The 26461-nt window shown below is 39.6% G+C and overlaps 1 protein-coding gene across 5 annotated transcripts in view; it reads left to right on the top strand.

The window, feature by feature from the left end:
* The first annotated feature begins 6502 nt into the window (after positions 1-6502).
* The window catches only part of LOC148010853 (Nucleotide-diphospho-sugar transferases superfamily protein), an 89442-nt gene continuing 69483 nt past the window's right edge, over positions 6503-26461 (top strand). For 2 of the 5 annotated variants that reach the window (XM_087672175.1, XM_087672172.1), the window contains exon 1: positions 6507-6842. In XM_087672175.1, coding sequence (XP_087528301.1) covers positions 6756-6842 — 87 coding nt within the window. In that variant the 5' untranslated portion in view covers positions 6507-6755. Of the gene's footprint in view, positions 6843-26461 lie in introns of all 5 variants that reach the window. The other 3 variants (XR_015689587.1, XM_087672173.1, XM_087672174.1) reach the window with 3 other exon arrangements.

Genomic DNA, 26461 nt, shown 5'->3' with positions numbered 1-26461 from the left:
TAAAAAGAGAAGATGAAGAGAGAAGATGGGGAGCTTCTTTTCCACGATCCCTCACTCTCACACACTCACTCCCTCACTCCCTCAATCCCTCACTCAAGCACAAGCAAGAAGGCAAGAAACAAGAGAAGAAGAAGAAGAAGCTTTGGCCATACACAAGAATGAGCTTCTCATTCACTTTTCAACTTTATGTACAAAACCCTAAATCCCTTTTTGGACGGTTATCCCCTTATTCCCTTTTTTACATGGCCGGCCGTGGTCTAGGCCCTTTTTTCCATTGTCCTTCTATCTGCCTAGCTTTCTTTCCACCGCTCGTCCACATTTACAAATTGCACGGGTGAGAGCCCGACGCTTCTTAAATAAAATCACGATGCACTTGCGCTCTTTTACAAAATTATTGACTTGTGCTTTTCCTTGTGCACCTTTTTCCCTTATTTGGGACTTTTTTGCGCTTCTTGTGTTTCTAGATTTTTCTCGACGCGCCTTTGTTTTCTGTTTCACTTTGCCTTGGCCTTTGTCTTTTGCTTTAGCTTTTCCAGATTTTCCACCTTGTTCGTCTGATGGTTAAAACCCACCTATCACTATCACTTTATTCTTTATTCTCTTAGTGACAAATAGAATAAGGGAAGGCAAGTCACACATTGTGAATGTTGGAGTTCCCACACATTGGGCTTTCTCTTGTTACTTGAACCTCCAAAGCTATCACTCTCTTCTTGCTTGCACTCGTGTTTCCACCTTTCCCTCACCTTTCACATCTAAAATGAATAATTTTAATAATATTTAAAACATAAATGTCCTAACCAAAATAAAACAAATTTCAGTATTAAACAAACTTACCTTTCTACCACCAATACAAAAGTTAAAGCTCTTCCCACAAATTCTTTCCATCAAGACAAAATGCTCATATTGATTTAGGAGGCTCTGACTGTAGTGGCAAGCTCATGCTCGTTGATCACCAAGACCCACAGACCACTTATTGTTTTAAGCGTTTCAAGCCGAATGCAATGGTTGTCTCTCACCTAGCTATGCACTCTCTCAACTACGGGTATAATGAGCTTACCTCCATGCCGATCGAGTTGCCTCCTCTCCTAAGCACTCCCATAGCTCCACAATCCAAGTACAAGCTTCAAGCGAGCAGATCCTCAAGCTCCATGCTCGAAGCTCCATTGCCGCGAGCAAGAGAAGAGAAGAGAAGAGAAGAAGAGAGGAGAAGATTGAGAACTTCTCCGCCACGGTCCCTCACCCTCACACTCTCACACTCCCTCTCCCAAGCACAAGCTTAAGCAAGCAAGAATAACAACAACAACAACAACAATAATAATAATAATAATAAGAGAGCTACTTTTGGCCACACACAAGAATGAGCTTCTTCATTTACTGTTTGCCTTTTATACAAAACCCTAACCCTAATTCCCTTTGGGTGGTCATCCCCTTATGGTCCCCCATTTCTCCAACCCTTCTCCTCTTGTTTTCCTATTGGCATGGCCTCAACCCGTGCCTCTAACCATTTACAATTTGCATGAGTGAGAGCCCGGCACTCTTTTACAAAATAAATCATGGTACGCCTTGCGCTCTTTTACAAAAGTATTGACTTGCACTTTTTCTTGTGTGCCTCTCTCCTTGATTTTCTGGATTCTCCACCTTGTTTTTCTTAGGGTTAACACTAACAATCACTCACATGGCTAGCTCAATCATTCCACTGGGTATAATTTGAATATCAAATGCTTGTCCCATGTCTTCAACTGACTCCAAGGGAATCCATTGGCACGATTTCTTCATCCAATGTGTAAATCAAATAACAGAAGGTAACACTAGGGATCACCACTTTGCACAAAAAGATGCCAGCTTTGTGTACCGTACCCACCTCATTCCATCCTTCTTCAAAATTGAAATTAAGAAAGTCCTCACTTATGTCCTTGCAAATGAACATGGAGAGAAAATGATATGTATTAGTGCTTTTAAATATACGAGCAAAAATATGAATTGGCACAAACCATGAAAGACCCACTAATCTTGAAGCTCTCTTGAATTTTAGCAAGCTATGAATGTCATGTATGATTTAAAAAATTAATGTAAAAAGAGTCCACTCATCCGAAATGGGCTATTCCAAAGAATTGAGAGATGGACAATTAAGTAATTCAAGAGACCCATAAAGACACATAGGTACTATATAAATGGGCTACTCCAAAGAATTGGATGATGAACAATGAAGTAATTAAGCGACCCATACAAACACATAGGTACTATATAAATGAACTTATAGAAGAAAATCTTGTGATCTAGAAGATATTGTAATGACTTTCTGTGATCATCATTGTCTCATCCACATCCACATGTAGAGTTTTGTGTGTCCCAAATAAGTTTCTCAAAAGACTGATCCTCGACAAGATTCAAAGGAAAAATCTTTGATAGGAGAGAACAAAAAAAAAACCTCAATAAGACATGAAAAGTTAAGAGCAAAAAAGTAATGACTTATAATTTGAGGGAAAGAATTGTTGAGGAGTCCCAAGAGGTAGTTTCAAATCCTTCACACCATACACATGTTGAACTAATGCAACAAGACCACCATCTCAAGCCTCCCAAAACCGAAGCACTTTGCCCTTTCAATGATTTTGTGGTACATCATGGCGACAAACTCGATGAGGCCCTATTGTTGAAGGTTGCATGTAAACCCATGAATCCTTCTCGAACATTGCTCCTTTCCACTTACCATGTTCGTCCTTTATATTAGATATATAGATAACAAATATAGAATCACGAGATTATATTTGCTGACATGTAGATGCCATTGGAATGGATTGGAGAAGAATATTACCTAGAAGGAGAGAAATGCAAGTAATAATACTTTAGAATGGTAGTAGATATAGAGATGGAAGAAATAGAGAAGTTAGGTATTGTGTGGCTATGGTTGGGAAAAGTCAGGGGTTGTGTGGCTATGTCTATGTGAGCGTAGAAAGATGAAAAGATTTATGTAATGGAGGTAAGAGAATGACCATGGAAGAAAGAGAGAAGCTAGGTGCTATGTGGCTACCCAAGAGATTTGTTATAAGTATATATATGTATCATGTGGGTTCAACATAAGGGATTTTACAAATATAAATTTTTATATTTTTTACATATAGAAAGGTGCCATATAAAGGGGTTACTTATGGATTGAATAGAAAAGGGTTATGCTTTAGTAAAGGATAATTCACAAATAAGGATATTTATAAATAAGCCTTGAATACACATGATATAGAGGGTATACATATAGTGAATTCCATGGGTGTGGCTATCGCTAGGAGAAGCTAGGAGATGTGTGGCTATGGCTATGTGAGCATATAAACATGGAAAGATTTATGGAATGGAGGTAAGAGAATGACCATGGAAGAAATAGAGAAGCTAGGTGCTATGTGGCTATCACTAGGAGAAGCTCGGAGATGTACGGCTATGGTTGTGTGAGGATCGAAAGATGAGAAGATTTATGAAATAGAGGTAAGAGAATGACCTGGGAGGAAAGAGAGAAGCTGGGTGTTGTGTGGCTATGGTTAGGAGAAGCTAGGGAATGTGTGACTATGGCTGTGTGAGCATAAAAAGTTGAAAAGATTTGTAAAATGGAGGTAAGAGAATGACAAAAATGAAAGCATTTCTTGCAGAAAGACACCAAGAAAAGGCTTTTTTTTAACTATGCATGACATAATAAGAGGTTTTTTTTTTGGGTGGGGGGAGATAAAGGGGAGAAGCCTATATTGGTAAGGATAAGGAAAAAAAAGAGAGTGGATAAAATATGCACACTATCCCCTCTACTATCGATCCACCTCAAATCTCTTGTTATTAAGAGAGTTGTTAACTCTTAAGCTAAAGGGCCCTTTTTGAGTCTATATTTTCCCCAATGCTTCTACTTTCTTTTGTGCACTCCTCAACCTACTACTCCATGGGCCATAACTCCCACTACTTTCTTCATTGTCTTGAGGACCAGACATGTCTTCAATGTGGTAATTTTTTTGAGTATTATTTGTTGCGATCTTCTTTCCATAACATTATCATCAGTACTCTCATAAGCATCCGTCTCAACTATCGCTTTAGGTATTCAACATGACTCATATTCACTAAACCTTATATCCCTACTTATAACAACCTTTAGTTCCATTTTCCTCCTCAAGTCATCAAGAATGTGAACATAGCATACATAGCCAGACACCTTGAAATATGCAACTAAAGGTATTTTTCGATACATCTTCTCGTATGGTGACATATGATGAGTCAATGACGTAGGAGTCATGTTCGTAATATGAATTGCAGTATGTACTATCTTAGCCCAATAAATCAAAAGGCATGTGCATTTGGTTCATCATAGCTCTTGCAACCTTAGCAATGATACAATTCTTTCTTTTTGTAATACTATTTTGCTAAGGTGTATATCTATATCTCTCAACTAGTCAAAGAACTCATTTGACATATATTTACCTCTAGAGACAATAAGGGAAGGGCCAAGTCCTAAGATATCTTGGTGCCCCCATAGGTTTGGGGGCCACTTTACCTCAACTATTTAAGTGCACCGTAGAGAAGTTCAAGAGTAATATATAGAGTTGTGGCAACCTATGACTCTTTTCAATGATCTATTTTCCCCTTCTCTAAGTTGTGCTAGTCGAAATTAGAAGCTCTATTTAGAGAAATCTCTTGGTCTTTTATTAATAAATGTAGATGGGTGGCCATTTATTGGAATTAGCTATTCTACCCTTGAGATAAAGGGGGACTTGGACTTGATGCTCTTCAAGAAAAAGCTTCAAGATTGTTCTTTTAGCTATCTATTGGAATCAATTATTCTACCCTTCAGATAAGGGGGGAGTTGGACTTGAAGCTCCTTAAGAAAAAGCTTCAAGATCATTGTTTTAGGTTATGAAGAGAGTAGATACTAATCAATCTTAGGCAACCATTTTGCAACAATGGATAGCTAGTAGTAGGCTCTTTGGTGATATGTGAAACATGATTAACTATTGGGATGTGTTTTTTTGTAAAAAGAACAAAGTTAAAATAAAACAATATTCCAGTTTACAAGGGGAAGTGGATAGCTCTATGAGGGATGATGGTCCACATTCTCAAGTAATTTGGATGCAAACTAAATGACTTTTTCTCGGCTGGAGTGAACCTTGCACTATCCAAGTTAATTAGTGAGAAGGTTTTTTGTAGGTGTTTTGATGATTGGAACACTTTGAAATTTGACCTTTGTTCAATGGCTCAGTGATAGGTACAACTAACGAGAGCTCAACTATAATACCAACAATTGGTGTTCTCCAATAAGAAAATTGAGTGGCTACAATACATAAGACCAATAGGGACCTAACTAAGTGGTGGAACTTGCCTTTAGGGAAGCCTACTAATTCACTTAAGAAGCGATAGGACTTTGTTGCCCTTGACAATAATTAGATTGATAATGTCAATGAAGCATGGTGATCCAAGAAGTACCCTTTACACATGGAGGAGAAGGTTTAAAGCAGTTTGTATAAGTACTCCTTTTTTAAAACTCCATATGATATGGAAATTACCTCTCAAATATAGAGAGAGATTTATGGGAGTCATGTATCCTTCCATGAGTGAAATGAAGAATTAGTGATACACCTGATATGGGACCCTTGATGTGGGATTGTATAGAAGTTCACAAGTATTGGAGCAAAATTAAAAACGAAGTCCATGGCTTCTATGGGTTGCACCACGGTATCAATTGAAAGCAAGCTTTTCTTGGTGATAAAGGAAGCTAAAAAAGAGTTCTATAGGTTTTGGGCTATATTTAGGGTTGTTTTGTGTAGGGTCATATGGTTATGTATGATTACAATCCTTTTTGGTATTGGGAAAAGAGTAACATTGGGGCTTTGGATAATGTGTTCTCCCAAGTCAATGATGCGATTTTTTGATATTATAGAAAGAAAACCACCTCTTTCAACATTGTCAAGTTGCTTTTAAAGTTGACCTCATCTAAAGCTCCAGAAGATAAAAGCTTGGCCTGCCGATCTATACTATTAGTTAAGGGGAGGTGGGGGGGTGGGTGCCATGTGGCAGCCCCTAACCTCCCCACAAAGAAACGTGGGGGCGGGTGCCACGCGTCCAACATCCGCCCTCGCCGTGAAAATTGCGCCCGCCCCGGGGCGAGTCTAAGCGCGGAGCGCCTAGTTTGTTCATGATGGAGATGTAAATTTCACCCTTATTAATGATAATCGCATTATTTAAGTAAAAGAGCTTTCTCTCGTGTTAAAAATCTAAGGATGTACATTTTTGTGTTACTCGTGGTTCCATAACGAAGAAGCACTTTAAAAGCGTGAAAGGAGGCACAGCTCACATGGACCATCGTTTCAACGCAAAGGAGCGCTTATCTTAAAATATCATCTAAAGGTTGTATATCTAAAGTCAATAAAAAATTCACTTTAAATAAATTCAAAATTGGGGGGACTAAAGTTTACACCTAGAGGTCATGGATCTAAATTTAATCAAAATTCCGATTTAAATATATTCAAAATTGGCGGAGAATGGCGGACTAGATCTTCGAGAGAGCGGAGACAACGAAAAAGCTGAGTTGGGGAGGCAGGTATCTCTCACACACACACATTCTCTCTCTCTCTCTCTCTCTCTCTCTCTCTCTCACACACACACACACACACACACACACACAGAGTGTTCCTAGAAGAAGGAGAAGAGCAGGAGGAGGAGCAAACGGGCCAAGCATAGCACTAGTAGCTTTCACTGCATCTCTGCCACTTACGCTGTGCCAGAAATAACAGACAACAATGGCGCTGCTGGGGCATGTCGACCTATGGTTTGCTTGGGCCTCTTCCCTCTGCGTCCAGCCCGTTGGCATTGCTATCCAACTGCAGGTACGACATCCTGGCATTTCTGTCTCATTGTCAAGAAAAATCAAACGAATTTGGTTTCCTGTCAAAGACGAACTTGGCCCATTGTATCACAGAATAGAAACATTGTAGTGGCCTTCACAATAATAATTTCCTCTGCAATTCCTCCCCTTGATGTTGATATACTGCGTAGATGCCTATTTTAGTGTAGAGCAAAAATGGACCACATACTACAAATTACACATTAAGATACCCGGGAACAGATCAGCAGAGAGGAGTAGCCTTGTTGAACGGCCGTTAGTCACTTTCTCTTGTGACCCCTTCCATCAAGCATTGACACATCTGATAATTTAGATAGGTCTTAGAGGTTTGTGATTCGGGCTTTCTAATTTCACTTAGAGCATGAATGGGCCACTTATTACAAATTGCACATTAAGATGCCAGGGAACAGATCATCAGACAGTAGTAGCCTTGTTACTTGCTTTTGTGGTCCCTTCCATGAAGCACTAGCACACATTTGAAGATTAAGATAAGTCTATTTAGTGATTAGAGGTTGTGATTTGGGCTTTTAGCCTTCTGTTTTTCACATGCTATTTCTAGCTTTGTATTTTGTGGAATGTGCAACTAGATCTCCCTAGTAGCTCTTTCTAGCTACATTCAACAAATACATGTAAATCTGCCAAAGTGTATGTAAAAAGATGGTGCTAAGTCTTATTTTGGAATAACAATTTTGCTAAGTATGCAACCATACCTAGGGTTTTATAGGTTGCCTTTTCAGGGAAAATAATTTTTATAATGCACACCATATATTACAGCTTGAATCTGTCTTTGGGAGGGCCTCAACATTTGCCAACAAAGGGGATATAGAAACACATATTGGTATGAAAAAATAAGGTAGCTTGTTTTTATCTTCTTTGAGCAAATTGTACTACCATGGAGTTTAGAGACTTCCACCACGGGGGTTGAAGGTCGCCCCATCTGTGCTTGTTGATATGAAGCAAGGGAAGCCATCGACTTCATAATTGTTTGTGGTTTTGGATCATAGGATTTAGTGTGCTGATTATAGATGTAGACATGCAGTTCATGAGTTTATCTTCCTATGTGAGTTATTCATTGATAAATTGTCCTTTTGATTTGCGATTTCCAAAACAAGTTGATTTTCAGAGCCAAAGCATCTTATTGGATGAGCAAGAGTGAGCTTGAAGAGCTCAAGAGACTTCCTTGGGGAGGGCAGAATTTGGGTGAGTTCAAGCTAGTGCTATTTTACAAGAAGGACGAGACTTCGTGTGCATTGCATGAGTGCCTTAAACGAGCTTACTGGTGAGAATTGTGAGAGTGTGCAACAGAATAGAAACGTGAACATGGAGAGAAGAGAGTGATAGCAAAAGAGAAGAGAATGAATTGATAATCTGCACTGAATCTGAATGGAAGGTTGAATACAATGTCGGATTGATCAGTTCTTGCATGCAAGCTTGCAGCCCAAGGTTTTAGTGAGGGCTTTGGATTGAACTAATGACGATGGCTGCATCGGAGGTGGAGGAATGTTAGAGGCGAAGTGTACTGAACTTGTAGAAAACAAAGATGATTTGCCAAGTGTGGAGGGGTTGGCTATAAATAGCTTGAGCAACTCGAGATTGGCCGATCGTACACAAAATGATGCAGTGGGCTAGCATTATATTGGCCTACTAGCTGTAAACTAATCAAGAAATGCCAGCAAAAATCACCAAGACAGGCGCCCCCATTTTGGCATGGAAAATTGTGTTGATTAACTATTGAAAAAGAAATGCATGTGGTTGGTACCGGTGTGAACGCACTCTAGAAACATTGAAAAAGAAATGCACACGGCTAGATTGGGCTGAAACAATTAGAGTTTCTTTGTTAGTGTAAGACTCTGATGGAGCTCACAACCAGGTTATGACAGATTGACAAAATACAAGCTAACACCCCTTCTCATATCTTGGGAGTGGTTAAAGACCCAAAGACCTTATGTAATGAAGCATAGGAGCTTGAGACAATGGCTTTGTAAAGAGGTCCATTGCATTGTCCTTCATGGGATAATAGGCCACCACTAATGCGGAATCCACAATTTGATCCCATGGGAGTATGAAACACAAGGTTCTTTTCCAAAGCTAAAGTATTTTGGTTATCCATGCATAGTTGAGTGGGTCCTTTTTGTGGAAAGCCAATCTCAGCCAACAATCGACGGAGCCAAATTGCCTCTTGAGCGGTAGAATAAAGTGCTCGGTACTTTGTCTCTGTTGAAGATAATGCCATGGTATGTTGCTTCTTTTTGCTCCACAAGATAGCTCTCGATCCAAGGGAGAAAGCAAAACTTGTAGTACAGTGTCTAGACTCGATGTTTCTTGCCCAATTTGAGTCACTCCATCCATCAAGAGTGGCCCCCTATCCATACATGCTTTTGTGGAATCGAGTCCCTTGTCAATAATGCAACATGCGCAATGTGGCTCTATAGTGAGCTTGAGTAGGAGTCTCCATAAAAGAATACAATAATTCCACCATAAAAGAAATGTGTGGCCTAGTATGGATAAGTCAAAGCAAAGATCCAATAAGATACCTATACTGAGTAGCATTTGGAAGGGGATCTCTAATAGTTACCATCTTGGACTCGAGGTCCATGAGGCATGAAGCCATAACCAACTTTGAAAGAAGCTCAGAGATATACTTGTGATGGGAGATAAAGATGCCATGTGTCAGTTGATAAATCACATAACCAAGGAAGAAGTGAAGGATCTTGAGGTTCGTCATGTTACACTCTTGTTGCAAAATCTGGAGTCCAATCCACTTGTTGTGAGTCACTCCTCGTGATAATCAAGTTATCCATGTATAAGATGACCAAAGTATATGTGTTGCCCTCAACCTTATAATAAAGGTTGGGTCATGACTGAAACGATGAAAGCCACTTTGTAGAAAGAATGGGTCAATTTGTCGGTACGAAGCCCTAGGAGCTTGTTTCAAGCTATAGAGGGCCTTTTGCAACCTGTAGACATGATCATCCTTCCTCTGCACACGAAAACTAAGAGGTTGATAAACATAAATCTCCTCTTCTAAGATGCCATTGAAGAAGGTAGACTTTATGTCCATCTGGTAAATTGACCATTGATGATGAGTTGCAATAGCCAAAACAACCTGAATAGTAAACATACAGGTTGTAGGTGCAAACATCTCGAAATAGACTAAGCTTGCTCTTTGTGTAAAACCTCCTTCCCCTGCACACAAAAACTAAGAGGTTGATCAACATAAATCTGTAGACAAGATCCTCCTTCCCCTGCACACGAAAACTAAGAGGTTGATCAACATAAATCTCCTCTTCTAAGATGCCATTGAAGTGTGAGAGTGCGCTGCGGAAGAGGAAATACGAACATGGAGGGAGAGAGAGAGAGAGAAAGCAGAAAATAAGGAAGAGAAATCTGCATTGACTGAAATGAATGCTGAATACACTGAAATGGACTGATCAGTCCCTGCACACAGCCCAAAGCGTCAGTGAGGACACCAGATCAGGCTGATGATGACGGCAGCACCGAAGACGGAGGAAGATGACGGAGTCGGAGTGTGCACCTGCCAAGGAAGGAGGGAAGATGATAATACAACAGACTGCCAAGTGGGAAATGGCTATAAATAGCCAAAAAACCCACAAACTGGCCGACCTGAAATTTGAGGCCATAAATATGTCCGACCAGCATTTAATGCTGGTAAAAATGCCAGGAATGCTCAGAAAAATCCCGGAAAGGGTGGACAATGTCCGACAGGTGAGGCAGGCTGATGAATGCAGAAACTGCCCTGGGAAATGCACATCTGAGTGCTCTAGAATGAGCTACCTCCTCCGTCAAAACAAGTGATAGACAAGTCAGAGCTCCTAAAGTCCTCATCTGACTCAGACTGAGGCTCACAGGCAGGAGATGATAAGGCATGACAAACATGATTGCTAACATGAAGAAGGTAGATTTTATGTCCATCTCGTAAATTGACCATTGATGATGAGTTGCAAGAGCCAAAACAACGTGAATAGTAAACATACAGATTGTAGATGCAAACATCTCATAATAGTCTAATCTTGCTCTTTGTTTAAAACCCTTGGCAATAAGCCTAGCTTTGTGCTTGTTCGAGGTGCCATCAACTAGGTATTTGGTCTTATAGACTCTTCACACCAATCACCTTTGGCTTTCCTAGATTGGGAACCAACTCCCAAGTTTGATTATCCTTGATAGAATTGAGCTTCTTTTGCATAGCACAGTGCCAGATGCCCATCTAGTAAACTGGCCATTGGTAACGAGTTGCAAGAGCCAAGACGACTTGAATAGTAGACATATAGGTTGTAGGTATAAACATCTTGGAATAGTCCAAGCTTGCTCTTTGTGCAAAATCCTTGATAACAAGTCTATCTTTATGCTTGTCCAAGGTGCCATCAGCCAAGTATTTGGTCTTATAGACCCACTTCACACTAGTCACCTTTTGCTTCCCTGGATGATGAATCAACTCCCACGTTTAATTATACTTCATAGAATTGAGCTTCTCTTGCATAGCATGGTACCAAACATCTTGTGCAAGAGCCTCCTCATCAATAGTAGTAGGCTCATGATTCTATAAAATTCGACTCATAAGGGCATAGTTTGCATGGAGTGAACTATCTTGCCGAACATGTACACTTCATTACCCACTTGATGGCTAGACGCACACCTCCATCTCCACTCCCACGGCTCCCACTTCAATGAGAAAGTGAGAAACACCCGCATCTTGCATTAGACTTATCTTGTTATGATGGGGATCAAGAGGCCTTTGATACTTGTAATGGTTTGGAATCGGGACTTTTCCAAATTGGGTAAAGGTACATCCCTCTCATTAGAAGAAGAGGGCCCCCACACGGACGGCTCAATTCCCCTTGATGACACCTGAGGGGATGGGGAAGGAGTAGAAATATGTGGTGAAGAAGTTGTCAAAAGTGAAAGGGAAGCTAAAGGGGGGGAAGGAGAGGATGGAGCGGAAGGAGTCGTAGATGAAGGGGTGTTGATGGGTAACCTAGAAGGAAGGGGAGGGGCTGTTGGTGGGGGGCAGGGGGATCAATTGATGACGAAGAACCAAGTGCAGTAGAACTACCATTGACCAGATCATTAGAGGTTGTAGCCTCATCAATTACCACATTCTTGCTTACCTCCATCTTTATTTTCTTCTGATGATATAGTCCGTAGCCCTTTGTGGTCGTACTAAATCAATAAAGATAAAACTTCTTCAACTTTGGGTCAAGCTTTCCCCATTTCTTCTTGTCCACATGGACATAGGTATCACACCCAAAGCTGCGAAAATGAGACATGAAAGGCTTCTTTCTAAAGAAAGCCTCATACGGAGTCATGTCTTGTAATACCAAAGTGGGAGACCTGTTGCAGATATATACTGTTGTAGCAACCACCTCACCCCAAAAGGGAATGAGGAAGACAGGATGCTCCAACATCGAATGGGCCATCTCAAGGATGGTCTCGTCAGCATGCTCCACCACATAATTCTCAAATGGTGTGTTCAGATGAGAATACACCATTTGAATCTTGTGCTCTTTGCAAAATTTGTCAAAGGCCTTGGAGCAAAGCTCTCCACTATGATTAGCTCTTACGCCACGAACCTTGAAAGAAGTTAGTGTTTCTACGAATACTTTCCAATCACAAAAGTTGGGTTATGCCTCACTCTTGTACTCCAAAAAATACAGCCACACATGCATGCAAAAATCATCAACAATAATCATTAAATATTTGACCTTCCCAATGGAGATCGTGCTTGTAGGTCTGCACAAGTTGGTATGCACCAACTCAAGCAGAGTAGTAGCCTTGTGAGAAACAACCAGTGGATGAGAGAATAGAACTTGTAGAAGAATCCCCAATGGTCACAACAGTGTGGGTGAAGACCACACAAGTACTTAGTTGTGTCAAACCATGGATAGAAAGAAGATTAAAACTTAAATCTGACACAAAAAGAACTTTTATGACTAAAGCTTGCCCATTTGGCAAAAGAGGAATAGTCCCTACTCCACAAATAGGTGCGAAGGAGTTGTCACCAATGGTGATGAAACCCCCTTTGGAACAAAGATCATGAAGCCAATCTTCTTGGCAGGTTGTATGTGAAGAGGCTCCATTGTCAATGAGCCATGGCTTCTCCTTAGTGGAAGAAGCAAGTGGTGTATCTTCAACTTTAAACAAATGAACAAAGATTGACTTGGTAGTAGTAGGGGTAACCTTTGAGTCATTGGAACCTTCCTTTGGTTTCAAATGGGGGTACTTCTACTAACACTCTTCCTTCAGATCAGTGCCCTCCCAGAGTGTGGGCACTTAGACTTGGACTTCTTCTCATCCTTCTTTTCATCATGCTTCTTGTTATTTGCCTTCTTGTTCCCCTTCTTGTTTCCCTCTCTTGCACTTGTGGTAAAGACCTTGGTAGAGCCTATCCTCTAGCTTCTATTTCTTTGGAGTTGCTTTTTATGCTCCAAGACAAGTTGCGTTAACTCCTAAAGAAGAGTCTCATGTACCTTAGAAATAAGTAACTAGTGTAGAAGACGTCGTACTTAGGAGATAGTAACTGGGTAAGAAGAACCATCGCCATGTCCTCTGAAGATATCGCGCAGCCCAAGGATACAAGCTCGTTCCGCATATCCTCCATCTTGTTGATATGATAGAGTCATCAATAGAAAACATTTTGAGTTTCTTCTCGAGAGTAATATAGTGGGTAAATGCCTTTTGATGGTAGAGGGAAGAGAGATTTGTCTACACCTCTGTTGCCGTTTGCAACCTACGTACATGAATAAGGATAGCATCCTATAGACCCATAAAAAGAAAGGACTGAGCTCATGAATTGAGCCAATCCTATAAAGCTGCTTGGTCTATAGTAGAACCAGTGGTGGGATCCTCCATGGGTTGAGTAATAGAAGTAGTAATCCCAAAGATCAAAAGTGTAGAGGATGCACTCCTCTTTGCATGACCCAAGGGAGTAATGCGACCCATCAAGTTGATCTTCTTTGGGTAAGGAAGGTAGAATCGGCACCTATGTAGAGGGTGCCATCATAGCAATATAAGGGCCAAAAGGATGGGCCCTATGTGAGACATTAGCTACCCCCTAGAAAGAAAGATTGTAGATGTCATGCATGTTTGGTAGAAGGCCCGAAAACAGTAGCAAGATTGTGCTCTTTGTGACAAATTTTCTACAAGTAGCAACCTAGATGTGGTCTCCTCTTGTGGAAACCTTTGCGTTCTCACTTAGGCAATGGTATCATGTGAGTGTGCAATGAAAGAGAAACATGAACATGGTGTCAGGCGATTTTTTGCATATGGCTAAAAGCCATAGGAGCTTAGGTAAGTAGAGCTCACGACAGGGAGAAACAAGTTTCAGCCTTGTCACAAAGAAGTTAATAATGATAGTTATGAGCTTGTATTTCATAGAAGCATCCAAGTTTCATAAATTTGAATCATAACCAGCATATACATTAGTTATGGGGTCCATATTTTATCATAGACATGGTCAATATAGTCGAAAGCCGTATACATTATTATGGTTATGAGTAAATAGTATATAATGCTTTTATGCTTTAAGAATAGTCCTTAGAATAGTCGTGTTCTATAACAACCCAAATGTCACGAGAACATGTATTTTTAAAACCTCACTTAACATATGGATTAATTTTTAATCACATGGTTAAGTAAATGTTGCACATGTGAGGTGCAATTGGGATTCGAGTAAATTTATGAGCTCGGGATTTGAGGAAATCACGGGATGCCAAAGGCAAAAATTGCTATAAGTTATGTTGCACAGGTACTTGGTGGTATTTGATGTCAATTGTTGGCCTAGGTTATTCATTTGGCCATAAGTGTCAATTGGTGACACTAGCGAAGTGGCGTTTAATGGTACCTAATGCCAATCTGATGGTCAAAGATGGCACACAGACACTCAGGCATGGAAGTTGCCTAGCCAATTTAATTATTGACTAGTCAGATTATTTTTTAGGGCATCGAAATAATTATTAGATTAATTTTCAGTATTTAAAGACGGAAAATTAATATTTAATTATGGATAATGCAGGAAAAACCATTTGGAAAGATTGCCACTTGTTAAAAATGCCAATGCAAGATTGAAAAACGTCTTTAAAGGTTGGAGAGAGGCATTTTTAGTGGATTCAGCTTGCAAGAGAGAGAGAGAGGAGATTGTTGCTGGTCTTATTTGCAGCCATTGGAGGACCTTTTGAGGCAGCCAAGGGTAGGAGAAGGCCAATCAATAGCAGGTGACAGCATCTGCAAGTTATTGAGACAGGGCAGCAGTAGTAAATGACTAATTTTCTTCAAATTTTTGCATCTACAAGCTGTTGTGGCAGGGTAGTAGCTAGATTTGATTGATTTTCAGTCATTCTTTGCGACAAAACTCTGAATTTTCTCTCTCTACAGCTTTCTTTGTCATCTCCCAGCCATTTCACAGCATTGCTTTGAAGATTTCAGCATTTGGACCCTTGGAGGTTGAGAAATTGTAAATTTATCTGTTGTAAATCCTAATTTACAGCAAAAATTAGGGTTTAGCAGCAGCCTTGGAAAGTATGCCAAAAATTGGAAGTTCCAAGACTTGGATTTTTCAGGGCTGAAGGTGAATTTTAGCTAAATTCAGGTGGAGGACTAGCTAGCCATTGAATTTGGGACATTTCCATCGTCTATGAAGTGGGTGAAGGCCAACTAAGTGCCTGAATCAAGGGGGCAAATCAGATTGAAGACTCGTTGGTCACTTTGGATAGCAAGGGGAGTTTGGATTGTGAAGGGGATCGGGAGAATCCCATTGTAATTCAACTTCTTCTTCAATAAATCTAAAGAAATACCGAAAGGGGTGCCAATTTTGGTACCAATGAGATGTGCGTTGTCCAAGATCTGTAGGTAAATTTGTATTTTCAGATTTGCATTAGTTGTTTGCTACTGTAATTAAGTTGTAATCAGGGATTTACCACCCAGCCACGGAAGGAAGGCTGGTTTCACCATTTACATACAAAAACCCCTGCATAAGCGCAAGATCAGCTCACCAATTCTTCCCAAATCCTTGCTTTTAGTTTTAGGATAGCATACATATAAGAAGACTTCAAAACAGTCCACTTGATCTTTTCAAAACAAGGCTTTCATGAGCATGTAATTGTAAGAGAACATGTATAACAGCAGTGCTGGCCTATTTCCTTGTGTATACAGCAGTGTATTTCAGCATACTGGAGACTACAAAGCAGCCCCTGTTCAGATCTGAAGTATAACTCAATGCTTAGCTTCATACATGCAGTGTATGCCTTGTGGTCTCCTTCTATTTCAGCCTTGAACTATACTCTTTTCACCAATTCCAATCATGAGCAGCCCTCAAGGCTCTGACATTCAAGCTTCCCCAAAATCCTTGGCTTTTGCTGCCCAAAAACAGGTGTAAATCTGTCCTGGACAGCAGCCCACGTTTTTTCTTCTCCTATGATTTTTCCACACAAAAAGCATGCTACTAGTTCTAACTCGAGTAAAGTGCCTCTTATGTCCAAAGATAGTTTTTTCTCATATCCTTTGAGCAAGCTAAGGTGAGAACTTGGCAAAAGATTTAATACCTTGTTGACATGTTGGCTTTTGCAAAGGACATTATATTATGTTATCATGTTGGTTCAAGTCCTTATGAAATAAGGCAATTAGCATCCCATATGCATACTATTGAAAAACTTGTATAGATGAACTTTTTCATGGCTTTCATTCACTGTACTTGTAGCCATAGGATAACGAAGAGAAGAGAGAGAGAGCAAGAGAGAAGAGAATGAAGTGATAATCTGCATTGAATCTGAATGTAAGGTTGAATACAATGTTGGATTGGTCAGTGTGTTGAACTTGCAAACCAAGAAGATCATTTGCTAAGTGGGGGGGTGGGGGGTTTCTGGCTATAAATAGCACGAGCAGCCGAAAACTGGCCGACTTGCTGTAGACTAACCAAGAAATGCTGGTGAAAATCATTAGGACAGGCTGTCTCCACTTTGGCATGGAAAATCATGCTGACCAGCCATTGAAAAAGAAATACATGTGGTTGATCCCAGTGTGAACACCCTCTAGAGTCTAGACACATTGAAAAAGAAATGCACACCTAGATTGGGCTGAAACAGTCAGAGCTCGTGAGTCCTCTATGTCCATAAGACTCTAACGGAGCTCAGAACCAGGAGATGATAGATTGACAAAATACAAGGTGACAAGAACAAGGTCGCTTTGCCTTTGATTAATATGCTACTTGATTGGTTGACATAGAAGTAGTTTTGGTGAGCTAAATTCAAAGTTTAGCTATCATCAGATTTTAACATCACTAAAAGCAATCCCCCTTCACCGCCTCAAGAAAAAAGATAGAGAAAAAGAAAAAAGAATTTCAACTATTTGGAGAGCTACATTGCCATGCTAGCTGGGCGGAGGAAGAAAGGGAGGGAGGAAGGGAAAAAATTGAAAAAATCAAAATTGTACAATCTTGATCATTAGTGGATGAGAAATTATATTGATTACTGGGGTTGCTATCCTCTTCTTCAATTAGAGATCTCCCTCATGGGGTGATTTGAGATGGAAGTCACCAAAGTGAGGTATGTGTCTCCCATGGTGGGCAATAATGGCTTTGATTAGTTGAAGGTATGGTGGTTGAGGGCAACGTATTGGTGGGTGTGGGTGGTGTGATCTCATAAGGCAATGGCTTGGTCCACTGTAACGACTCTATGCTGTGTTAGTTTGTTTCGATGGCGTAATCAATGTATCGTTGCTAGGCATGCTGATTGGAGTGCTGGAATTGAAGAAATTTACGAGGATCCTCTCTGTAGGTGAGTCAACATCTACTCTATTGTCTCTTAGTAGACTCTCTTCTATACCTCTTGATCTTCAATAGGTATAAACCCAAGCACCTTTGATCCTCATATGTTGTCCCTCTTTGGAGGGGCTCAAATCCCTCTCAAAAGAGAATGGTATCTCCCTCTGATCTCGTGTATTATGCATTGGTATACATAATGTTTTTGCAACTCTACCTCTTGATGGTAGAACTAGCAAATACAGTCCTTTGCTGCTACATGTGTATAATCTGTCTCTATTTTCAATTGATTCAAAGAGACTTGAATTTATCCAATCATGCTGTGCATCCCATGTGAGAGGTGTACATCCATGAACGCCTATCTAGTGACAACTCCATCAAGCAGGATATATAGGAAATGATATTGATAACGAGCCATTTTTAAAGAAATACTCAAGCACCAAAGATAACACAAGTGTACGATTGAACAGAATGTGATAATGGAAGAACATGGAGGTGAAGAGTAACTCAGCGACAATAAAAATTGAAGAATGAATAATGAAAAAATATGATGCTCAATGAAGTAAACACACTATGCAAGAGTGTATACAAAACCTTGAACTCTCTGTCTCTAATAGGACCAGGGCAAAGATGAGCTGGAGAGTCTATCATACTCTAAACAGATCTTGAATCACAACAGGAAGCCTTAAGATAGTAACCAGTTGTAAACAGCGGTGCAGGTTGCACTGTTCCAAAAGCTGAAGGCTGAGATTGAAGATGACTTATCTGATGAAGATGAAAGCTCCAGAACAGCAGTTGACAGCTCATACCAGCAATGGAGGAGCAGGGTGGCAGCTGCAACCAGCAATTGCAGGGCAGAAATCACCTAGTGGCTGCAGAAACGATGATGTGGCAGCTCTACAGACTGCCCAGAACGTAAAACACTATGTATGAACAGTCCTAACTGCAAAATGATCAGGTGTGCCACCAGGCCATAGACTGACTGGCAATGGATGTGTTGCAGCAAACACAACGGAGGAGGAGGCTCAATGCAAGCGCTTGGCTGGTAGACAACAACATGAATTGAGATATCCACTTGGAGAGGAGTGTAGACAGCAGTAGACAGGGCGTCAACAATTTGCAAGACAAGGCGAAGGCTGAGTGGTTGACAGCCTTCTAATTATAAATGTGGATCCTCCCAAATTTAGGGTATGGCTTATGAGACAGACAACTCTCTAGGAAAGTTTGGTAATTTAACAAAAAGCTTGGTAATTGCATGTTTTTGGGCTGTTTTGAAGAGCTAATTGAATGTTTTAAGGTTGTAATGCATTTCTTAGCTCAACACCATCTTCATACGAAGTGGCTTTTGGTGTTTGATCCAAGTCCTCTCTGCATCCAATCTAATAATATCCCTCCTAACGACTCAATTTTCCTATGAGCTAGTGAGCTTTAAATGTGGGTGATCCAAGCTTTACTAAAAAGGTGGAAGGTGATCCATTTTTTATCCATGTGACCCAAGCATTGAGCCATTTAAGTTATAGGTATACATTAACTCAAAATTATCATGCATTGATTTTTCATTTCAAATAGCCCCAAAAAGATTATTTTATTAAAAAGGCATTAACTTGCTTCAATAAGAATCCATGTGACCCAAACATTAAGCCACTAAGTTAAAGGCATGCATTAACAGAAAATTATCATGTCTTGATGCTTGATTTTACTCCATGAAAACAACACCAAACAAATTAATTTATGAAAAAGCCATTATTTTTATTTAGTAGGACAATATAAAACAAGGGATCAAGCACTCTTCTTGAAGTTCATGGATGCAATAGCACATCAAGAATTTCTTTGTCACTACTAGGTTCTCAAAGGGGTGAAGATCTAGATTCTACTCGCATGACGATCGCATATGGGCTTGAGTGGCACATGGTCAAGAGTGTATGCTAGACATTCTCGCGGCTTGCTATAAGGGCAAGCAACTAGTCTATCAACGAGGGTGGGTGATCATCATACAGGCATTGCTTGACCTTGTGTGGCCTACAAAACCCAAATAAGAATGCATTTTCACTCTCTTGAGCTCAAACCATTGGTAGTTTGGACTCATAACCATACATAAGCGTAAACGGGCTATAATTAGTAGCCGAATACCTAGCACTGTTATAAGCAAACTCAATTCAAGGAAGATGATGTTTCCAATTAGACTATCTATGGTAGACATATGCATGCAACATATTCTTTGTAGTTTGATTTTGTCCTCTCGGTTTGTCCATTGGTTGCAAGATGCTCCGAGGACAAATGGACAATCTAGTTTCCAATTTTTGGAAAACGGTTTGTTAGAAATGGCCCCAACAAATTGAGATCTCGGCCAATGACTATTTGATCAAGCAAAACATAAAGATTGATGCTCAATAAAGAGACCGACCGACTTGTGGTTTTTTACAGTTGTCTTTGTAGGAATGAATCGTGCTATTTTCATCAATCGGTCAACCACAATCCAAATTGCATCACGACCTTGATTCATATGGGTTAATCCTACTATAATATCCATAGAAATGCTACTTCACAGTAGACAGGGCGTCAACAATTTGCAAGACAAGGCGAAGGCTGAGTGGTTGACAGCCTTCTAATTATAAATGTGGATCCTCCCAAATTTAGGGTATGGCTTATGAGACAGACAACTCTCTAGGAAAGTTTGGTAATTTAACAAAAAGCTTGGTAATTGCATGTTTTTGGGCTGTTTTGAAGAGCTAATTGAATGTTTTAAGGTTGTAATGCATTTCTTAGCTCAACACCATCTTCATACGAAGTGGCTTTTGGTGTTTGATCCAAGTCCTCTCTGCATCCAATCTAATAATATCCCTCCTAATGACTCAATTTTCCTATGAGCTAGTGAGCTTTAAATGTGGGTGATCCAAGCTTTACTAAAAAGGTGGAAGGTGATCCATTTTTTATCCATGTGACCCAAGCATTGAGCCATTTAAGTTATAGGTATACATTAACTCAAAATTATCATGCATTGATTTTTCATTTCAAATAGCCCCAAAAAGATTATTTTATTAAAAAGGCATTAACTTGCTTCAATAAGAATCCATGTGACCCAAACATTAAGCCACTAAGTTAAAGGCATGCATTAACAGAAAATTATCATGTCTTGATGCTTGATTTTACTCCATGAAAACAACACCAAACAAATTAATTTATGAAAAAGCCATTATTTTTATTTAGTAGGACAATATAAAACAAGGGATCAAGCACTCTTCTTGAAGTTCATGGATGCAATAGCACATCAAGAATTTCTTTGTCACTACTAGGTTCTCAAAGGGGTGAAGATCTAGATTCTACTCGCATGACGATCGCATATGGGCTTGAGTGGCACATGGTCAAGAGTGTATGCTAGACATTCTCGCGGCTTGCTATAAGGGCAAGCAACTAGTCTATCAACGAGGGTGGGTGATCATCATACAGGCATTGCTTGACCTTGTGTGGCCTACAAAACCCAAATAAGAATGCATTTTCACTCTCTTGAGCTCAAACCATTGGTAGTTTGGACTCATAACCATACATAAGCGTAAACGGGCTATAATTAGTAGCCGAATACCTAGCACTGTTATAAGCAAACTCAATTCAAGGAAGATGATGTTTCCAATTAGACTATCTATGGTAGACATATGCATGCAACATATTCTTTGTAGTTTGATTTTGTCCTCTCGGTTTGTCCATTGGTTGCAAGATGCTCCGAGGACAAATGGACAATCTAGTTTCCAATTTTTGGAAAACGGTTTGTTAGAAATGGCCCCAACAAATTGAGATCTCGGCCAATGACTATTTGATCAAGCAAAACATAAAGATTGATGCTCAATAAAGAGACCGACCGACTTGTGGCTTTTTACAGTTGTCTTTGTAGGAATGAATCGTGCTATTTTCATCAATCGGTCAACCACAATCCAAATTGCATCACGACCTTGATTCATATGGGTTAATCCTACTATAATATCCATAGAAATGCTACTTCACAGTAGACAGGGCGTCAACAATTTGCAAGACAAGGCGAAGGCTGAGTGGTTGACAGCCTTCTAATTATAAATGTGGATCCTCCCAAATTTAGGGTATGGCTTATGAGACAGACAACTCTCTAGGAAAGTTTGGTAATTTAACAAAAAGCTTGGTAATTGCATGTTTTTGGGCTGTTTTGAAGAGCTAATTGAATGTTTTAAGGTTGTAATGCATTTCTTAGCTCAACACCATCTTCATACGAAGTGGCTTTTGGTGTTTGATCCAAGTCCTCTCTGCATCCAATCTAATAATATCCCTCCTAACGACTCAATTTTCCTATGAGCTAGTGAGCTTTAAATGTGGGTGATCCAAGCTTTACTAAAAAGGTGGAAGGTGATCCATTTTTTATCCATGTGACCCAAGCATTGAGCCATTTAAGTTATAGGTATACATTAACTCAAAATTATCATGCATTGATTTTTCATTTCAAATAGCCCCAAAAAGATTATTTTATTAAAAAGGCATTAACTTGCTTCAATAAGAATCCATGTGACCCAAACATTAAGCCACTAAGTTAAAGGCATGCATTAACAGAAAATTATCATGTCTTGATGCTTGATTTTACTCCATGAAAACAACACCAAACAAATTAATTTATGAAAAAGCCATTATTTTTATTTAGTAGGACAATATAAAACAAGGGATCAAGCACTCTTCTTGAAGTTCATGGATGCAATAGCACATCAAGAATTTCTTTGTCACTACTAGGTTCTCAAAGGGGTGAAGATCTAGATTCTACTCGCATGACGATCGCATATGGGCTTGAGTGGCACATGGTCAAGAGTGTATGCTAGACATTCTCGCGGCTTGCTATAAGGGCAAGCAACTAGTCTATCAACGAGGGTGGGTGATCATCATACAGGCATTGCTTGACCTTGTGTGGCCTACAAAACCCAAATAAGAATGCATTTTCACTCTCTTGAGCTCAAACCATTGGTAGTTTGGACTCATAACCATACATAAGCGTAAACGGGCTATAATTAGTAGCCGAATACCTAGCACTGTTATAAGCAAACTCAATTCAAGGAAGATGATGTTTCCAATTAGACTATCTATGGTAGACATATGCATGCAACATATTCTTTGTAGTTTGATTTTGTCCTCTCGGTTTGTCCATTGGTTGCAAGATGCTCCGAGGACAAATGGACAATCTAGTTTCCAATTTTTGGAAAACGGTTTGTTAGAAATGGCCCCAACAAATTGAGATCTCGGCCAATGACTATTTGATCAAGCAAAACATAAAGATTGATGCTCAATAAAGAGACCGACCGACTTGTGGTTTTTTACAGTTGTCTTTGTAGGAATGAATCGTGCTATTTTCATCAATCGGTCAACCACAATCCAAATTGCATCACGACCTTGATTCATATGGGTTAATCCTACTATAATATCCATAGAAATGCTACTTCACAGTAGACAGGGCGTCAACAATTTGCAAGACAAGGCGAAGGCTGAGTGGTTGACAGCCTTCTAATTATAAATGTGGATCCTCCCAAATTTAGGGTATGGCTTATGAGACAGACAACTCTCTAGGAAAGTTTGGTAATTTAACAAAAAGCTTGGTAATTGCATGTTTTTGGGCTGTTTTGAAGAGCTAATTGAATGTTTTAAGGTTGTAATGCATTTCTTAGCTCAACACCATCTTCATACGAAGTGGCTTTTGGTGTTTGATCCAAGTCCTCTCTGCATCCAATCTAATAATATCCCTCCTAATGACTCAATTTTCCTATGAGCTAGTGAGCTTTAAATGTGGGTGATCCAAGCTTTACTAAAAAGGTGGAAGGTGATCCATTTTTTATCCATGTGACCCAAGCATTGAGCCATTTAAGTTATAGGTATACATTAACTCAAAATTATCATGCATTGATTTTTCATTTCAAATAGCCCCAAAAAGATTATTTTATTAAAAAGGCATTAACTTGCTTCAATAAGAATCCATGTGACCCAAACATTAAGCCACTAAGTTAAAGGCATGCATTAACAGAAAATTATCATGTCTTGATGCTTGATTTTACTCCATGAAAACAACACCAAACAAATTAATTTATGAAAAAGCCATTATTTTTATTTAGTAGGACAATATAAAACAAGGGATCAAGCACTCTTCTTGAAGTTCATGGATGCAATAGCACATCAAGAATTTCTTTGTCACTACTAGGTTCTCAAAGGGGTGAAGATCTAGATTCTACTCGCATGACGATCGCATATGGGCTTGAGTGGCACATGGTCAAGAGTGTATGCTAGACATTCTCGCGGCTTGCTATAAGGGCAAGCAACTAGTCTATCAACGAGGGTGGGTGATCATCATACAGGCATTGCTTGACCTTGTGTGGCCTACAAAACCCAAATAAGAATGCATTTTCACTCTCTTGAGCTCAAACCATTGGTAGTTTGGACTCATAACCATACATAAGCGTAAACGGGCTATAATTAGTAGCCGAATACCTAGCACTGTTATAAGCAAACTCAATTCAAGGAAGATGATGTTTCCAATTAGACTATCTATGGTAGACATATGCATGCAACATATTCTTTGTAGTTTGATTTTGTCCTCTCGGTTTGTCCATTGGTTGCAAGATGCTCCGAGGACAAATGGACAATCTAGTTTCCAATTTTTGGAAAACGGTTTGTTAGAAATGGCCCCAACAAATTGAGATCTCGGCCAATGACTATTTGATCAAGCAAAACATAAAGATTGATGCTCAATAAAGAGACCGACCGACTTGTGGCTTTTTACAGTTGTCTTTGTAGGAATGAATCGTGCTATTTTCATCAATCGGTCAACCACAATCCAAATTGCATCACGACCTTGATTCATATGGGTTAATCCTACTATAATATCCATAGAAATGCTACTTCACTTTCAATTGGAAATTTGCAAAGGATGTAATATCCTTGCTTGTTTATGCTATTCATCTTTATTCAGTTGACATTGTAGACACTCATGCTTGTAAGACTCAACCAAAGTTTTCATGTGTGGTGAATAAAAGTAGTGAGTAACTAAGGCTAAAGTTTGGTGTATACTAGAGTGTCCCTTGCTTAGTGCGTTGTGATACTCGTATGAAATTTTCTTGCAGATATCTTGATCATCAGGCACACACACTTTGCCTTGTTTAAAAAGCAATCCATTACGAATTGAATACGTTTTTGCCATCTTTCTCTCAATAGTCAACTTCAAATTGCCAAAGCTTCTTGGGCTACTAGGTCCCTCTTGAACTAGTTGCAAAATCTTAACTTCAAGAATTCGACTGAGGGCATCAATAACTATGTTAGTTGCACCCTTTCGATAACGAATTTTGAAGTCAAATTCTTGCATAAGCTGTGTACATCTTGCCTTACAGCCATGGAGATTGAGTTGATTACTAAGGTATTTCAATGAATGATAGTTAGTCCAAATATTAAATTGGATGCCATATAAATAATGACGCCAAGATTTAACCTCATGGATGATTACCAATAGATCCTTCTCTTGAGTGGTGTAATGTGTTTGAGCATTTGTGAGCTTACGACTCTCAAATGTGATAGGTTGGTTGTTATGCAGACCAATAATCAATACAAATAGTAACTATTCGTTTCAATAATTGAAAATATTGATTGAGCTCATTGGGCCAAAAAACTCACAGACTAAAGTGTGTTTTCTTGCTTTGGATACCCTTAAGAAAATGTATTAAGGGTGTGAAGAAAACCGTGGAGTAACTGCTAGGGTTTGCACTGAGGAAACACAGAGCGTACGACCACGATAGAAATACAACAATATAACCATTGATGTGCAAATCTCAAACTCTAAAAGCAAAACTCAAAACTCAAACACAGAAATAAACACAAGTAGAAGGAAAGAAAAAGAACACAACTTTGAAGTGAATGAAAATTATAAATGAATGAAGAGTGTACAAAGTGTCCAAGGGTAGAGCAGTGGCGTCAAAGAGTGACGTCCGTTGGAGACAGATCCCAAGTATTGTAACTGCTAGATGGAGATGTGAGAGTGCTGTAGAATGAAGGGTAGCAGGTTGGTCACTAAAACACGTCAGTAGGAGGCTGAAATATGGTAAACACAGTAGTATACCACTAGAGAAGGTTGAAAGTCGATCGCCCAAGGCAGAGAATTATTAGGAGGCAATAGGAGAGGTGTTTGTCAATGTAGGTAGCTTGTTGGATAACAAAAACACAAGTACTATGGTAGTTGCTTGGTGGAAGGAATGGCAGCAGGCACCAGATGCTGAAAACGTAGGTTGATTAGGTGCTAGGATGATGTAGTATATGGAGACCTTCAAGTAGTAGGGTGATGGTTGGAAACAGGTTTGTCTAGGACTAGATAGTGAGGGCAGCATTTGGTGATGGCTGGACGATAGATGATAGGTGGCTGATGGCTAAAATCTGCACGGTAGAGTGAGAAACTTGTACAAAGGATGAGGATTGAATAGGGCTAGCTTGTCTATTTATAGATGTGGATGGACCCTCCCAAACCCAAATTAGGGCTTCATTTTGACACCCACTGCATCCTTAGGGTCCTTGGCTTGTTACCATGAAATAACTGCCATGTGCATCACATGTACTAAACAACCTTGTACATTTGATTAGCAACTCAATCAAATGTTATTAGCAAGATTAAAGAATTTGAAAAATTTCATGCCCCTGTGATAGATTCCCCCCTTGAAATCCTTGCAGTCGTCCCTGTTCATGGTGAATAGTTTTAAAACTTGACCAAATATCTCTTGGAAACTTTACCCTTGATCTTTCTTAGGGTACTAATATCTCATCTAGCTCCTCAACCTCGGGCTGAATTTTAGTAGACATATTCT

Source organism: Lygodium microphyllum, chromosome 29 (genome assembly GCF_053477565.2).
Source record: "Lygodium microphyllum isolate KBCC chromosome 29, Lygodium_microphyllum_v1.1.10, whole genome shotgun sequence".
Taxonomy (NCBI): Eukaryota; Viridiplantae; Streptophyta; class Polypodiopsida; order Schizaeales; family Lygodiaceae; genus Lygodium; species Lygodium microphyllum.
The sequence above is the reverse complement of the archived record's forward strand: the minus strand, read 5'-3'. Positions and strand labels throughout refer to the sequence as shown.